Source organism: Gopherus flavomarginatus, chromosome 4 (assembly GCF_025201925.1).
Source record: "Gopherus flavomarginatus isolate rGopFla2 chromosome 4, rGopFla2.mat.asm, whole genome shotgun sequence".
Taxonomy (NCBI): Eukaryota; Metazoa; Chordata; order Testudines; family Testudinidae; genus Gopherus; species Gopherus flavomarginatus.
Genome location: NC_066620.1, coordinates 147951601 through 147968514, shown reverse-complemented (window position 1 = coordinate 147968514; position 16914 = coordinate 147951601). Strand labels below are relative to the sequence as shown.

Sequence of the window (16914 nt, the reverse complement as noted above, 5' to 3'; positions counted from 1 at the left end):
TAAACCTTACGAATTTTAAGCCAGTCTCAGGAGTTTTGGGGGCCTTGCTCATGATATTCAAATATTAGGGGTTGCCAATACTAGAAATGAAATGCACAAAGTTATGTGGTATATATTGTACAGTAGTGACACAGATGAGCCAAAGCAAGGACATTTTAAGTTGCCCTGAAGTTAATTCCTTAGCCTTAGGGCATGAAGGACATGAGTATCTCCTAGCACTGGAACTAGCCTTCCGTACCAGGCCCTGCAGGCCTACAACCAACTATAAGCCATCCATTTGCTTCTTCTCATTTGCCAGCCCTGCCTGCCTGGTGTCACACTGCTAGTTGGCTCCATTCCAGTTTTCCCATGTGTGTAGCCTCACTCCTGATATGGACCCCTAACCCCTTAGTTGCAGCCTGACGAAGGAGTCAAGAAGAGGTAGGCAAGGGGGGAAGTGAGACAGGAATACAGACAGGGAGAAAACGATGGGAGAGGTAACTGGTAGGGGAGACAGGGTAAATCAGGACTGAATATTCTGCATGCTTCAGGAAAGCGCTGGGCAGACAGATTTACTACCCCCAAAATTGTGATTTGTTCCATCTCCCAGCATCCTGAAATCTCCTCTCCCTTTCCTGCATTGTCCACTTCCAAACAGTAAGAAACTGGCTAGTCCAAAGAGTTAAAAACCTGAGACTAAATACATCCCCAGTAAAGTCATGGAGTTACACCAGGGAGGAATTTGGTCCCTAGAGATTAGCTAGTATTCTAAAGATTAGTAAATCGTTGGAGCCACTATATTTTATGTGCCTCAGGTCATTGAATGATGCAGCACGTACCATAATAGTCACAGTACGTATGCACAATGGACAGTTTAACAATGGTGTGCCCCCCATAATATGAATATCCTGAGCTGTATTTGTATGTTTCACAGATCTTCATATAACTCATAGGGGTATGTGTGTGTTGTGTACGTGCGTAGGGAGGTGTGCTGAGTGAGGAAAATGATCCAAGGGGTAAACATCTTCTCATATTAAAATAAATTCTTCATCTCCCTTTCAGAGTTTATTTTTAACAAAAGATCTTTGGCTGCACCGCAGCATTTTTTCACTAGTTGGAGATGGTTATCTTATCAGAAAGTTTCCCCACTGAACATATTCACATAGTTAACTCTGCTCTCCCTTGTGAGCTGGCTTCAAGCAGGCTTTTTTTCCGCTCCATGCACAGACTGCAATCAAACGTTATGGTGATGTATCCGTAGCTTACTGGGAAGTGAGACAACTGATTATGTGATTTATTTATTGTAATTAAGTAATGTAGAAAGAACCTATAAGCCTAAACTTGTTTGAATCCATATTCATAATCTAAGCATTCAATTCATGCCCCAGAATCATTTGTCAGTCTGGCCTTTTTTTTTTTTTTAATGTTGCCTAGAGACTCTCTGTGTCCTTTTGCTATTAAGTTACCTGAAACTGACACTAAGCCCTGGATCTCCTCCAAGCTGTAATAAAATAAAAGGAAATATACTCCATGCAGTTGGGCCAGCCATTACTTTACCTACAGTCTTAATAAAGGCCATCTTTAGATCAGGTTGGACTTGTAAAAGCAGCAGGTTATTCATTGTTTAAACAAAGCTACAACTTTTTGTTTGTGACGTTTTTTAATTTGTGGCAGTCTTCTCGCTGGCTTTTTGTTTTGGCTGTTTTGTTTAGTGAGTTTGCCGATGCAGCTTTACTTCTTCCTCAGGTGTTTTCAAAGGCAGACTGTGAAAGAAGAAATCAAGCTGTGTTCAAAGCCTCAGAGCTGTGAAACAAAAATGTACTTGATGGGGATGAGCCATTCACTTTTATTTAGGGGAAAATATCAGAGAAATTATTTGCACTTTGAAATATTTGAGTTCCAGAGTGGGTATGAACTTTTCCTTCATTTGAGTTTTAAAAAGGGAAATAACAATTAACTAGCACTCTCCACATCTTTGAAGTGCTATGTAATAATTAACTAATTAATTTGCTATTGGGTTCTCCCTCTAGCAGTTCTGTGAGAGAAGAAGGTTTCAACATTTTTTCATTACATGGAAGCTGTGTCCAAGGCCTTAACCACCTACTTAGGAACACAGGAATTGTCATACCAGACCAGAACAGTGGTTCATCTAGTAAAGTATCCTGGAGTAACCTTCCCACTGGGAAAGTTTCTTACTAACCCCAAGAATTTACTTAGATTGTAAGCTCCTGGAGGTAGGGACTCTTTTTTTGTTCTGTGTTTGTACAGGACCTAGCACAATGGGACTGTGGTCCATGACTAGGGCTCGTAGGCGTTACGGCAATACAAATAATAAATAATGATTAATGGTTGGTTTATTCCTTTCCAGTTACTGAAGGCCACCAGTAGTCACTCAGCGCTAGAGGTGTTCACTTATTCTGTTGCTCGATTTACTAGTGCAGTTTAATCTGCTCAATCACAGTAAAACAAACCTGATGGATTCCTGAAACAAAGAATATCTAGACCAGGTTAAAACATCAGTTCGTACTTATTAACTACAGGTGGCTTTTGGGTGGAGAAATTGTGATTCTCGATGGAAGAGTGGGTGGTCTAGTATATGACTGGATTGTTAATTACTTATCTTAAGGAACTGTGATGAAATAAAATTTATGTTGAACAGTTTTCCAATATACTTGTTTTACAGTTCTTTAAGGTCTTTCACTTACTCCTCACATTCCTGAAACTAATTATTTTACTTACCCACTCAATTTCTTTTATGCTCATATTTTCTAATTTAGTTTATTAGGGTTACAATCTTAGCAAACTTCTTTATTTTCGTTCTTCTTTATTGTACTGATGAACCTATTAATATATGATTGTACTTTGAACCTTCTTCTTAAACACATATCCCAGTGTCTTCCTTAGGAGCAATCATTTGACATTTTAAAGTCAGTCAAATGATAATCCAGTTGAGTGCAATTAAAACTGAACAATGTTCCTCTCTTGTCATTTTAATGTAGACTTTTATAACCCACTTGCTGGGAAAAGCTATTTTCCTAATTAAAAAACAATCTTATTTTAAAGTCAGCTCTTACTTTCCTTCTCTCCTATCCCCCAAAACTGTACATCATTTCTGTATCTTACTAATTAAAACTTTCCTGTTCCCTGTAGCCATCAGGGGACCTGTCCTCAGTTGAACTGTAGATTTGCTTCTGATGTATACTGTTTAAACACTGTTTGTATGGGTTAGGGATTAGGAATGTAGTAAAATAAGCGATATCTGAAAGACGGAGACATTTGTTCCCAGTTTATAGGCAGTAAGGGATTGGCTATCACATATGTTAACTCGAGTCACTTTTCGTGACTAGGATTGCCACCCATCTGGTTTAAACCCGGGCAGTCCAGGTTTCTGCTTGTGTGTCTGGGTGCAATTGGACAAGCCACAATGTCTTTTTTTAAATCTGTGGCAACCCTAAGCAGAAGGAAGGAGGCAGTCCCTGCCTCCGGTGCTAGGCTGCTTGTATGACTTGCGACAGCACGTGGCATGCAGGGGTGGGACCTTGGGGGAAGAGATGGAGAAGGGGTGAGGTCTCAAGGGAAGAGGTTGGGCAGGGATGGGGCTTCAGGGTTCCAGTTACAGCCATTAGAAAGGTGGCAATGCTAGAGGTGACATATCTGTCATTCTTTCAAAGGAGAGCTGTTGACATAATCATCAGTATTCTAATGCTTATTTCTATTGCAGGACTTTACCACTGTCTTTGTAATGATTTATAGTACATTTGCAATATAGTGTGTTTTTGGAAGGGTGTTTAAAGGGATGAGTTCGTACTGGAATTGAAAGTCCTCCATCGTTGCCCGTGGAAAAGACAGAAGCAAAAAACTGATTAATCTCCACTGTAGAATTGTAATGCAGAGCTGGATCAGAGTTTGCAAGAAGCAGAGCTTCTTGAATTTTGTTTTTACTGTATTATTTTATGGTATTATTGCGACAAGGTGTTGTCTCAAGGATGGTGCCAATAAATCCAAATGCAGCAGAAAGCAGCAGGAGAAAGAGGCAGTTGCAACACACAAGCAAAATAAGGGAAGTCCTGTTATAAAATGAACATGTAAAAGTTTGTGTAGCAGTTTGCAGCTTTAAACAGTAGGCTTCCCAGACAGAGGTGTGAACACACCAATATGAAGAAAAGAAATGCCTAGGGTAAGTTTTGATGAATACTATGTATTAACCAGTGATCTACAAAAATCAGTATTTTCTCTTCATTCACAGCATGGCCGTACCCCTCTACATCTTGCTGCCTACAAAGGGCATCTCCGTGTTGTGCAGATTTTGCTGAAGGCAGGCTGTGACCTGGACATTCAGGATGATGTAAGTAGATTCAACCATTCTTATACCAAGGGGCCTGCTCTTCCAATCAATGACTCAGTTTCTGAACAGAGCTAGCATTTTGCTTCTTAAAGGTGGGGGTGAAATTAGAACAGAATCAGTCTCCCACCTTTGAAGCTTGACAAGTAAAAGTGTATCAGAGTCATAGTAAAATGTAAAAGCAGCAAAGGATCCTGTGGCACCTTATAGACTAACAGACGTTTTGGAGCATGAGCTTTCGTGGGTGAATACCCACTTCCTCAGATGCATGTTTTAGATGAGTAGCTTGGTCCTTATTTTCAAGCTGTAGCAGAGCATTAAAAGATGCCTTTCTACTCCAGGCCTGAGTGAGTAGTAATAGAGGATGTTGCCTGCCATTTGATACATACATGGAAATACGAGCTCATTTGTGCCATACAGGAGCCCCATTGAAACACTTTACATGATATAATCTGCCAGGAATGTTTGCAACAGAGAGGACTTCAAAATGCAGAAGCTCTTCTCCAGAGAGCATAGAAAAATGAGCAATTGGCCTGAAGTACTGTACAGTACCACAGCAAATTGGCTACCAGTGTAATGCCTGCAGTATGAGTTATTCCCTGTCTCTCATAACCTGGGATGATAAATGAATAGTGTAAGCTATTTGTGATCATCCTTACAATTAGCAAATGATAGTTTTCAAAAAGTAAATCATTGGTATTTCTCAGTTTTTCTATGAGAACAATGATAATGCTAGAACTGAATGCTAGGGAAAACGTTGCTTAGATGATGAGACATTGGAATTATTTGTATTATCAATTTAGGTCTCTCACTCTGACAAACAAGGAGTTAGGCTGTATTGTTTTTAACAGATTGAAATAAACTTGTCCAGATTCATTGCTGACTCCTGTTAACAGACTGTAATTTTGCCTCTAATTTTTTCTGTGGTGCTCCAACTTGGGATAGGAGTAATGACCCTGCTCCCAGGAGTCTTAACATTGTTATTTGTGTCTCTGACCCAAGAGGTCTGTTCTACAAATGCTGCAGCGCTTTGATGAAGATGCTGTAAACCAACAGAAGAGAGCTCTCCTATCAGATTAGTTACTCCCGCTCCATAAGAGGCAGTAGCTACATTGGTGGGGGAATCTCTCCCACTGACGTAGCGCTGTCTACATGGCAGGGAGAGGGAGAGGGGGGCGGAATTTAACATCAGTATAACTACATTGCTCAGGGGTGTGGATTTTTCATACCCCTGATCAATGTGATTATCAGGGCCGGCTCCAGGCACCAGCATCCCAAGCAGGTGCTTGGAGTGGCAGTCTGCAAGGGGCGGCAGTCCGTGTGTTTTTGCCCCCAAGCAGCACGCCGAATTGCCAATGCGGATGGCGGGGGCAGTCCGTGTGCTGTTAGGGCGGCATGTGCGTTTCCGCTGTGACGGCAATTCGGCGGCAGCTTCTATGTTCAGCTGTCCGCGGCAGCGCAGCTTCTGTCTTCCGGCTGAAGACAGAAGCTGCTGCCGAATTGCCGGAAACGCGCATGCAACACTAACGGCACACCGCTGTCAGGGGTGGCAATTCGGCGCACTGCTTGGCGCGGCAAAAATAGTAGAGCCAGCCCTGGTGGTTATACTGAAGTAAGTGTGTAGTGTAGACCTGACCTGAGTGGTGTCCGCATAGTTGCACTATTTAGGTTCTCTCACAGGGAGTGGTCAGCAAGGCCATGTGCTATGGTGCTTAGAATGCAGGACTAGGCATTAGGGGCCAGATTTTTAAATGTGTTAGGTGCCTGAATATGCAGATAGGCACCTAGTGTGATTTTTTTCAAAAGCACCTAGGTGCCTAACTTCCATTGGGTGCTTTTGAAACTTCCACCACACACCTGTCTGAATCTTTAGGTGCCTAAATATCTTGAAAAATCTCACCATTAGACAGCTGGGTTCTATTTCTAGCTGTCACTGACACTGAAATTTAGGGTAGTCTCTGGTAGGCTTGTAACCTTGATTTTTCTGCAACCACTGTTGTACTAAGGGAGTTGCTCTTGAGTCAGTAATTCCATTTCCTAACCCCTCATTGCTACAGTTTGCGTCTCTGTAAAATAGGGCTAAGACCTGATATACAGAGGTATCGGGGGGCTTGATTAATTCATATTTGTCAAGTGTTTTCAGATCCTCTCCATGAATGGTGATGTGCACAATTAGTGCAGAGTATTGTTGTTTTAAAGAAATTACAGAAAATATATAAGTACGGTCAGCTTTTCTGTAAGTAAGGTAACTACTCTGAGAATCCAAGTTATGCCAATTATTTACCAGTTGTGATTTTATGGGTAGGTGGGTGGGTGGGTGGAAATGAACTATTTTTTGAATGCTGTTATCACAAAATCTGTGCTATTTGTACATCTAACATTGCATTCTGAAGAAACTGATAAAAGTAGGCATGCTGGGAAAATTGTAAATCTGAATTTATCATTACATCAGCCAAAGCGTGAATCTTACTCCTTTGCAGATATATTCAGTTCATTCATTTTTCCTGTAACTTTCACCAAGTCCTGGCTCACCACAGTGTGATGCTGTACCAAGTACAGTAACTAATTTTAAGAACAAACTAGAAATGTGGTTATGTTGTAAAGCCTATGTTCATAGAATTGAATTCCATTTTTGGGTCCCCTTGTATTATACTGGATATCTCCTCTGGATATAATGAGAGCTCCAAGAATTTCTTTGCATTCTGAGTGGTGCTGTTTGAGTTTGTTTCTTAGGGAAAAGAGGGAAAGAGAATAAAACTCCTAACTTGGGGATTGTCACGGGACTGCCTGAGATGAAATGTGTTAGGGGCTGAAATATTTCTGCTTTGTTTTCAGATGGTAAAAAAGCCTCCTACCTGTAAATTCCCCCTAGTACAATCCATTTTTGCACACTTTTTACTTGCATCACACAGAGATGTTTCTGTTGCTTTTTAGTCACTGTTACTATGTGTCAGAAACTGAGGAAGAAACCCTTTGTCCTGTTGGCACTGATAGATTTCAGCATCTAATATTGTCAATCAACATCGATTTAATTAATATTATTCATAAATATACAGTTAGATTTTTAAATTATGCCTGGGGAAAATAATCAGATAATTTATTAAAAAATATTTTTATGCAGAATTATTGCAATAACACGTGCAAATTATTCTCTTGCAACTTTAAAAATCTGATCCATGTTCTATTTCAGTTTTTAAAAAGACAGGGGGAATCCAATAACAAAATTTTAACTTTGAGCTGAATATCTATATCTTCATAAATGCAAGAACTAACTTTTCATCTGCCGCATGGCGAATAGAAGTGGATAATTCTAAATGTTGTGGAGAGATTAAAATACTAACTTCATGTTCTGCAGATGAAGTACTTTAAACACTAAGAAACATGAGAATTAGTTGAAGAATGACCTCCAGTGGCCTGGAGTGGGATTATTATGAATTTCAACCTGTGGAAACCAGCTCTGTAGAGTATGCAACTCTGGGAACTAATTCTTTCCTTCTCCCCGCCAATCCTGCAAACTCTTATTGGAATGCTAATACAATCTCTGATTGGTCAATGAGTATTCATACAGCACATACTTCAGAAATAGTCAAGGAGAAAGTTGCCCTGGTGAAAGGAGTCAAGGAAGAAAAAGATGAGAAAAACCAGAGGAGAAAGGCTAGAAAGGAACCTAGAAGATCAGAAAGAGAGAAGGAGGTTAGAAATCTTGTGCATCAATCTTGTCTTGGGCTTCCCTCTGACATGGCTGCATGTAAAATCTTGGATTGGCAGTTTGGCATGTTAGAGTTCCTAAAATGGTGCATGGTTGCATGGCTGGGTTTCATTCTTGATGCTTTGCATAAAAATTATCTACCCCTCATTTGGCATCCCACTGAAAACTTTCTGACTATCTCAATGGAAAGTATGTCATTAAAAAAATGAACCTTTATTTCTGGGAGCCTCATGTGAAAATCTAAGTTGAAGAAACTAACACAAATGGGCTATAACCCAAAGTTTAAAATTATTTCAACCAAAATGTAAATATGCAAAGTGCTTTCAGTTCCAATAACTGACTTTTTAATGTCCTTTAGTTATGTTTATACTTTCTTGCCTTGATCATTTCTGCTGGCCTTTTATCACTATTGTCCAAGAGTAAAATGTTTATTATTGAGATTTCATGATGGTTCTCTCTGTTTAGCAAGGGAGAAGAGAATAGAAAGTTCACATCAGTGCTTGGAAGCCCTGAATGGCTGATTCAACTACTTTAGAATATTGAAATACTCATATGTTATTAGGAGTCCTGTGCTCTTACTGATATCATTTTCCGTATTTTAAAAAGTATGATTTTAATTAGTAATAAGCTAAAGAAACATTACTTTTCACTCTTTGATTTCAAAGGTTAAAACTTTCCAAACTTAGTAGTTTTTCTCAGGACTGAAGATGATTATCTTGCTGTTGATTTTTTTTTTTTTTTTAATTCAGCACTCCCATGGCAGGACAATTTGTTCACAACAAATAGTTTGACCCACTTGGGCAGTGAATGCTGTAAACAGCAAGATAGAGTGGTGGGAGGAGGCAACAAGTGAGATTGGAAGGAGTATCCAACCTTTCCTCCTTAAAGGAGATGATAGCATTGATGGAGGCAGTAAAGAAGAGAATGTTACTGTTGGGGTGCTGGTAGATAAAGGAAGAAGTGAAGTTCCTTGATTAGATCATGCAGAAGCAACAGTGGGATTTACAAACTGGGTGCTCCCTTGCCTATTTTGCCTTCAGGGTCCAGTCTGGTAGCTGTGCTCTGAGCAAGGGTGGCCACCTTTAGCCCAGTGGTTACGGCACTCATCCAGGATGTGGGAGATTCTGGTTTAAATCCCCCCTTTGCCTGACTGGAGCAGGGTCTTGAACTTGTGTCTTGGGTTTCCCACCTCCCAGGGCTCGCTCAGTTTCTCCTTTTGGAAATGTTCCATTGTATATAAATACTTTAAATATTCCTTGGGACTAGGGAGGGGGAGGAAGAGAGAAAATTGACCAGTGGTTTGGGCTCTCCCCTGGGAGGTGCACGTGAAAGTCCCCTTCTCCAGTGAACATTTAATTATTTATACAAAGTGGAACAGCTTCAACAGGAAAGGCTGAGAGACACTTGCCCCAGGATAACCCGTATCCCAGTGATTAGGGCATTCTCCTTGTAGAGGGGAGACTCAGGTTCAAGAGTAGGGATTTGAACGTGGTTCTTCAACATCCTGGCTGTGAGTTTTAGCCAGTGGATTAAAGGTTGCAAGGAGTGCACCACCTCCTCCTCACTTTTTCATGAAAAAACACTAACCTAGCTTGGGAACACCAGAGGGTTCATGGCTGGGGATCCTGAGTGGAAATAGGTACCTCCCCTGGTTTAACTCCCTTTGAGGAATGGGGCTTAGGCCACACCCCTTTCCCTGGCATTTCCTGGTGGCTGGCTTATGTAGCTCCCTTTCAGCATGCTGGCTGTTCTGAATCCCATTCTTAGGTGCCTAACTCTCTTCTTGCATTGTATAGGGAGCCTGGGTCCCAAACTCAAGGTTAGGAATTCCACTAGGAGACAAGGCAGGGGTGATGGATTCTTCCTAAAAGCAGGAGGGGGCGATGAGGCTCAATCACCTCCATGGCCCTGCCCCTGTCCCCGCAGTCTCGCCAACCAGCTAAGCTGGAGTCCAGCTATGGAGCCCAGGCCCCTCCCCCTGCCCTGGGTGAAGGACCTGAGAGCAGCCCCCAGCCCATGTTCCCGCCCCCATCCAGGGCACATGGAGGGTCCGCAGCTCCCCACAGTTGCCCGCTTGGCTCTTAGCATAACCTGGCTTCGGCTTCTGGCCTGGCTTGGGGGCAAGGCCTTGGGCTGAAGAGCCATGGTAAGAGTCACCTGGGCAGCTTTGGGGAGCCACGGACACCTCCACCTGCCCTAGGTGGGGGCCCAAGGAATGGGAACATGGGCCGGGGGCTGCTCTCAGGCCACACCCCGGGCAGGTGGAGGCTCCACAGCTGCCCAGGCTCTCCAGGCCTCTGACCCAAGCCAGGCTCCAGCTTCTGGCCTGGCCGGGGGTAGGACCTCAGGAGGAAGAAGAGGGGCAGGGGGACGGGCCCGTGGTGAAAAGTGGACAGGCCAGATCCCTCCACTTTGACAAGGTGTCTAAATGTTAGGCCATGTCTACACTACAGCAGCACAGATATGGTGCTGCAGCTGTGCTACTGAAGCACTGTAATGTAGATGCTTTCTACATTGACGGAAGGGGTTTCTCCATCGCTGTAGTTAATTCACCTCTCTGAGAGGCAGTAGCTAGGTTAACAGAAGAATTTTTCCTCTGACCAACCTGCACATATGGGTGTAGGTTGACCTCTGTCACACAGAGTGTGAAATTTTTCACAGCCCTCAGCGATGTAGATAGGTCAATCTAATTTTTAGGTGTAGACCAGGCCTCAGGTGGTGCAATGCTCAGTCCCCTGGTGAATCTAGCTCCTAAGTGTTTCAGTTCAGGCAAATCTCCTCTCCATCATAGTGGTAAAGGTCACATCTGTATAACAGCACTGTTGTTCTTTTTTTCATTTTTACTGATCCTGTTGTCTGCAAACTCCCTTGTAAGCAAGTCACTTACAAACAAGATCATAAAGTGTTTGCTTCAGATTTATACACTTGATTGTCTGCAAAATCAATATGCACTATAGGTATTGTATTTCTCACAGTCTCCAGAACAGTATCCTGTGATGCATTCTACAATACACACTGTTAAAGGCAGGGCTCGGGCAAGTGCTGTTTGGAGCCAGAGCTATTTTTTAATAAAAGGAAGAGATAGGCAGTGTGAAAAATGTAAATGCAGAAAGAGAAATGTGAGACAGTGATTACACTGCTTTGAAAGCTCAGACTCTGCACTTGCAGAGAAAAGCTGATGCACAAAATAAAATAACCAAGCCAAAATTTGCAGTTGACCACATAAAGGCATCCTGATATTAGCTCTGTCCTAAAAGACAAAATATTTTCACTAGAATTTTACAAATGGGGGGAGAGGCAGGTTAAAACAATATATGTAGTCAGTATAACATATATCTCTGAGGTGCTCAATAACTCTCGAAGAAGTCTCCTACAATATCAAGGGTCCTGTGAATGACTGAGAACCTTTGAGTAAAATTAGTTTCTTTGTGCCTTTGAGCAGAATATGATTGGGGTCAAAGCGCTAACAGAATTTAATTCAAATCTGAGCAGACGTGGCACTTACATTTCTGTGATCCAACCTTCAATGCCTTGCTCAGTGAGTACTCTGTGTTTGGAGAATTCTCTCACTACAGTACCTGGAGACAACCTAAGCAAGCTGGCCCATGTTGCCTGGTGGCAGAGTGGGGTGCTTGGAGAATGGCTTGCTCCCAAGCAGGCTCACCTGCTGCAGCTGTGAAAAGCGAGGTTATCTGCTTTTCAGCTATTGGTTTATTTTTAATTAAAGTGAAATGTTCACAGGAGTAACTGTTATCTCCCAGAAGCCAGTAAGTTAAATGTAAGTTTAATTAACTGCAATTACTTTAATTGGGTCAGGATAGAAATAAGAAAAAATAATGTAACAACAAAAATGAATTGAGTTAGCACTATGAGAAAATCCTTATTTAAAGCTACACTGGGTCAATTCCATTCTTGTCTTCCATTTGAACTCTGTCACAAAGAATGTTTCAGACCTTTAAGGTGGAGTAACCATACGTAGAAACCACAGTTCTCACAGCTTCCTACACCACAGGCAAATGCTGTTTCACTGTATACTTTATTATCATGTCTTTCACAGTTTTGCCCTTCTAAACATGTCATAGCAATAGTAAATGGTGGATTTCTATTTTAATGCTAAGATAAACTGGTCTGTGCATAATTCATACTACTCAAATTAATAATATGCTGCATTAGCAATATCAGTGGTAGCCTAGAATGCTGTGACATTGTTGAATCCTCTCACGGATTGCAAGACATCATGATCATCTAGCCTGACCATCTTCACATTGCAGGCCACAGAACCTCATCCACCCACTTGTGAAATAGACCCATAACTTCTGGCTGAGTTACTGAAGTCCTCAAATCATGATTTAAAGACTTCAAGTTAGAGAGAATTCACCATTTACTCTAGTTTAAACCAGCAAGTGACCCGTGCTCCATACTGCAGAGGAAGACGAAACCCGCAGGGTCTTTGCCAATCTGACCTGGAGAAAATTCCTTTCCCATCAGAAATATGGCAGTCAGACCCTGAGCATGTGATTGCTGCATAATAATAGTTGTCAATAAACATATGACCCATACAATTGTAATGAGATATAGTCTTTTAGAGTTATTTCAGTTTAGGGGTTTTTGATTACTTTTTTTATTTTGGCTTTAATTTAAGGAAAATGTGGAAGAGTTCAGACATATTTAAAATACTCAGTGTTGCCAGCTCTTGCGATGCTTGGTGTTTTTCTTAAGGCCTCAGATCTTGGAGCCATGTAAATATATGAGACTCTTAGCTTTTGTTTAAAAAAAATTCTAGCTTTCATGGTAGTGAAGAAAAGTTTAAAACATGAGCCCTGAAGACACAAAACACAGAAAAGAAATACAATTAACCCAAAATGTATTATTTTAAAAATCAGCCTCATGATTTTAAACCAATTTCATCTTTTATTGGGGGCATTTTTGAATGCTTGGGGTTGGTAATACTGCTGTAGAAATTAATAATGTCTTCAGTCTCAGTAGAAAAAACCAGCCCCCTTAAGAGCAATTTATAACTCACTTGACAGTTGTTTAGCACCTGGCAAACTATTCAATTATTCAGCTACCCCAATTATATTCAGTTATCTGGATCTAAATTCTTGCAGTCAAGAATGACAAAAACATGGCAATCTTCAGTTTTTAGTGTTTTATTGAAGTCTGTCATTATCTGGTTATCGATAGTATCAGACAAGTCATTTTTGTGATTATTACTTCTCGCTATTTCCAGACTTTCCCCTTCTGTATACATTTCACATTTCTCCTATTCATGTGTTTTGGCAAACACCATGTAGGTGAGCTGGACTGTACAGGATTCCCAGTCTGGGAAGCGAAAGGCTCTGATTGGTAATCAGAACCAGGTCTCCTGTATGGTACGTGGAAGTCATCTCTGTCTCACTGCCTAGCTGAGATCATGGGATTTGTTTTAGCACCACAGACTCAAAATAGCTGCAGAGAATGAACAAACAAACATAAAGATAAGATCGTGGAAGACCAATGTGATGAGATACAACTAAGAGACCTTAATTCTATGCCCTTTTCTTCCCTACAGATATTGTGGGTACTTGGAAGTATGGAGCCAAAATTAGTATGTGAAGCTGGCTATCTATTAGTGCTGTAGTAATTTTAAAACTAGGTGCTAAGTATCCCCTATATTGCATCTGGGATAGTCTTCCAGTGAGAAGTTATAACAATGAGCTGTGGGTATTTTCAGGAATTAAAGGTAGTAAACTGGTGGTCTGCAATAGTAAACCATATAATGGTTCCATTACTCTTGGAAACCTTAATGATTGTAGTTTATTGGTATTGCTTTCAACAATAACCAGTATTTGAATGGTATGTGTGATGTAAATATAGTTACACTATATGGGACGTGTATATGATATCTGTATAAAGTAAGTGTGTGTGTGTGTGTGTGTGTGTGTGTGTGTGTGTGTGTGTGTGTGTGTGTGTGTGTGTGTGTGTGTATTTATATGGATTCAAAATTAGGTGGGACAGGCACTGATTAAAATAAATTGCTTCTTTTTACAGGGTGATCAGACAGCCTTGCACCGGGCCACTGTTGTAGGAAATACAGATGTAATAGCAACTCTCATTCAGGAGGGGTGCGCTTTGGACAGACAAGACAAGGTAATGAGAAGACCTGTTGGATAATAACTGCACTGGACTATAATATTAGCATTCGTTGGAATATGCTGTTTAGAATTTATACTCTGGAGTAAACGATTTAATCTGAATTTAATAGCAATTATGCAGATAAGAAACCCCACTTCCCTTTGGAAATACTCTCCTGTTTTACTTACATTGGACATACTGGTAAATTGATCTTCTCTGAGCCAGGAGTCTGACTTTCTCCTCGTGATGGCAATATGATAAAGACCACAGGCTTCAAAGGACACATTGGGAATCAGCCAGCTAGTGAAGCAGCATGTAGAGCTACTAAGAAAACTTAGTTCAGTGGAAGCTGAGCAGTAAGTAAAGATATAGACTCATAGACTCTAGGACTGGAAGAGACCTCGAGAGGTCATCGAGTCCAGTCCCCTGCCCTCATGGCAGGACCAAATACTGTCTAGACCATCCCTGATAGACATTTATCTAACCTACTCTTAAATATCTCCAGAGATGGAGATTCCACAACTTCCCTAGGCAATTTATTCCAGTGTTTAACTACTCTGACAGTTAGGAACTTTTTCCTAATGTCCAACCTAAATCTCCCTTGCTGCAGTTTAAGCCCATTGCTTCTTGTTCTAGCATTAGAGGCTAAGGTGAACAAGTTTTCTCCCTCCTCCTGATGACACCCTTTTAGATACCTGAAAACTGCTATCATGTCCCCTCTCAGTCTTCTCTTTTCCAAACTAAACAAACCCAATTCTTTCAGCCTTCCTTCGTAGGTCATGTTCTCAAGACCTTTAATCATTCTTGTTGCTTTTCTCTGGATGAACTGAATGTCTGTGAAGGAACCGTGTTGATCCCTCCTCAGAGGTATCATTACTCGTTGGCTCATTAGGCAGGAAATCATTTCTTTTTCATTTGCAACTGGAATTGATTTAGCTGATATAGTCAGAGATGCTGCTTCCCAACTAAGTAATATAGATGTGTCCAGATAGGGCAATAAAAAGTGATGGGCTTGTTGCTTGGTAACATAACGTACCACTACCCAGTCAAGTTGACTCCCAATATATTTCTGGACTGATCAGCTAGAGCATCGAGTTAAATAGTACTCTGGGTGCAACAATACATAGGGTAGTGCTGCAATATTGATTCTCTAGGAAGTGCTTTGGACTGTAGAGAAAACATGAGCTAAGTAGGTCTATACGTGAAAGCTCATATTCTATTTAAGATTTTATTTAATCCACGTTTGAGATAAGGCTGCTAATAAAAGCAAATATCTACTACGTACACACTCACACCCTGTCTCTGCTTAGGTCAGAAGCTGAGTTCCAGGTTGTACATTTTAGAGGGAGACACCCAAAACTACAAAGCAAACGCCTTCCATGGGGTTTTCTTTACTAGCCACTTGTATGAAGTTTCAGGAGAGTCTTTTCCCCAGCCCTTGAACTTCCTTGGTGTCTGCAGACTCAGCACCAAAATGAAAGCAAGAAGTCTGATAGGACCCTTACCCCTCTCCGGGATGGTATTTGGATACCCTTTTCACCCCCATATCTTATTTTTTGCCTTAGTCCTGTAGCACAAATGTATGTGCCCTGATGAGAATTCACTGCATTTCTCAGCTATGCGGTGTAAAAACCCATTGCCATGTATATATGGGGAAGGAAAGCAAGCCAAAATAGGGAATGAATGTGTCAAAGAATATTTAGATGAATTCTATGTATTGAAGTCAGCAGGCCTGGTGAAATTCATCCTCAGGTACTTAGCGAAATAGCTGAGGCAATCTCAGCTCCATTAGCGATTATCTTTGAGAACTCATGGAGGACATCTGAGGTCGCCAGAGGACTGGAGAAGAGGAAACATAGTACCTATGTTCTCCTAGCACAGGGGTGAGCAAACTACGGCCCGGAGGACACATCCGGCCCGCTGGACCATCCTGCTCAGCCCTGAGCTCCTGGCCCAGGAGGCTAGCCCCTGGCCCCTCTCCTGCTGTCCCTCTTCCCCCGCAGCCTCAGCTTGTTCGCTCCACCGCAGGTGCGATGCTTTGGGCGGCGGGGCTGTGAGCTCCTGGGGCAGTGCAGCTGCAGAGCCCGGCCCGACCCAGTCTCTGTGCTGCATAGTGGCGGTGGCGTGGCCCGGCTGTAGTGCCGCCAACCACTGGTGCTCCAGGCAGCATGGTAAGGGGGCAGGGAGCAGCGGGGGTTTGATAGAGGGCAGAGGAGTTTGGCGTGGTGGTCAGGGGGTGGGGGTGTGGATGGTGGTCAGGGGGAAACGGGGTTGAATGGGGGCAAGGGTCCTGGGGGGCAGTCAGGAAGGAAGGGGGGTTGGATGAGGCGGCAGGGGGCAGTTGGGGCAGGGGTTCCGAGGGTGGTCAGGGGACAGGGAGAAGAGGTAGTTGGATGGGGCAGGGGTCCCGGGGGGGCCATCAGGAATAAGAGGAGGGGTTGGATGGGGCGGCGGGGATCCAGGGACAGTCAGGGGACAGGGAGCGAGGGTGTGTTGATGGGGCAGGGGTCCCAGAGGGGCTGTCAGGGAACATGGGGGGTGAGGGTGGGGCAGATAGGAGGTGGGGGCCGGGCCACGACCCCCTCCTCTAACTGGACCTCCATACAATTTACAAAACCCGATGCGGCCCTCAGGCCAAAAAGTTTGCCCACCCCTGCCCTAGCATTAAAAAGATGAACAAAGAGGACCCAAGGAATTATAGACCAGTCAGACTAACTTTGATACCTGGAAAGATACTGGAAAAAATCGTGAATCAGTTTGAAAGCGCTTA

The 16914-nt window shown here is 42.4% G+C and overlaps 1 protein-coding gene across 9 annotated transcripts in view; it reads left to right on the top strand.

The window, feature by feature from the left end:
• The window catches only part of ANKRD6 (ankyrin repeat domain 6), a 176670-nt gene that overhangs the window by 138167 nt on the left and 21589 nt on the right, over positions 1 to 16914 (top strand). For all 9 annotated transcript variants that reach the window (XM_050949266.1, XM_050949267.1, XM_050949258.1 and 6 more), the window contains 2 exons: positions 4226 to 4324; positions 14061 to 14159. In XM_050949266.1, coding sequence (XP_050805223.1) covers positions 4226 to 4324; positions 14061 to 14159 — 198 coding nt within the window. The remainder of the gene's footprint in view (positions 1 to 4225; positions 4325 to 14060; positions 14160 to 16914) is intronic.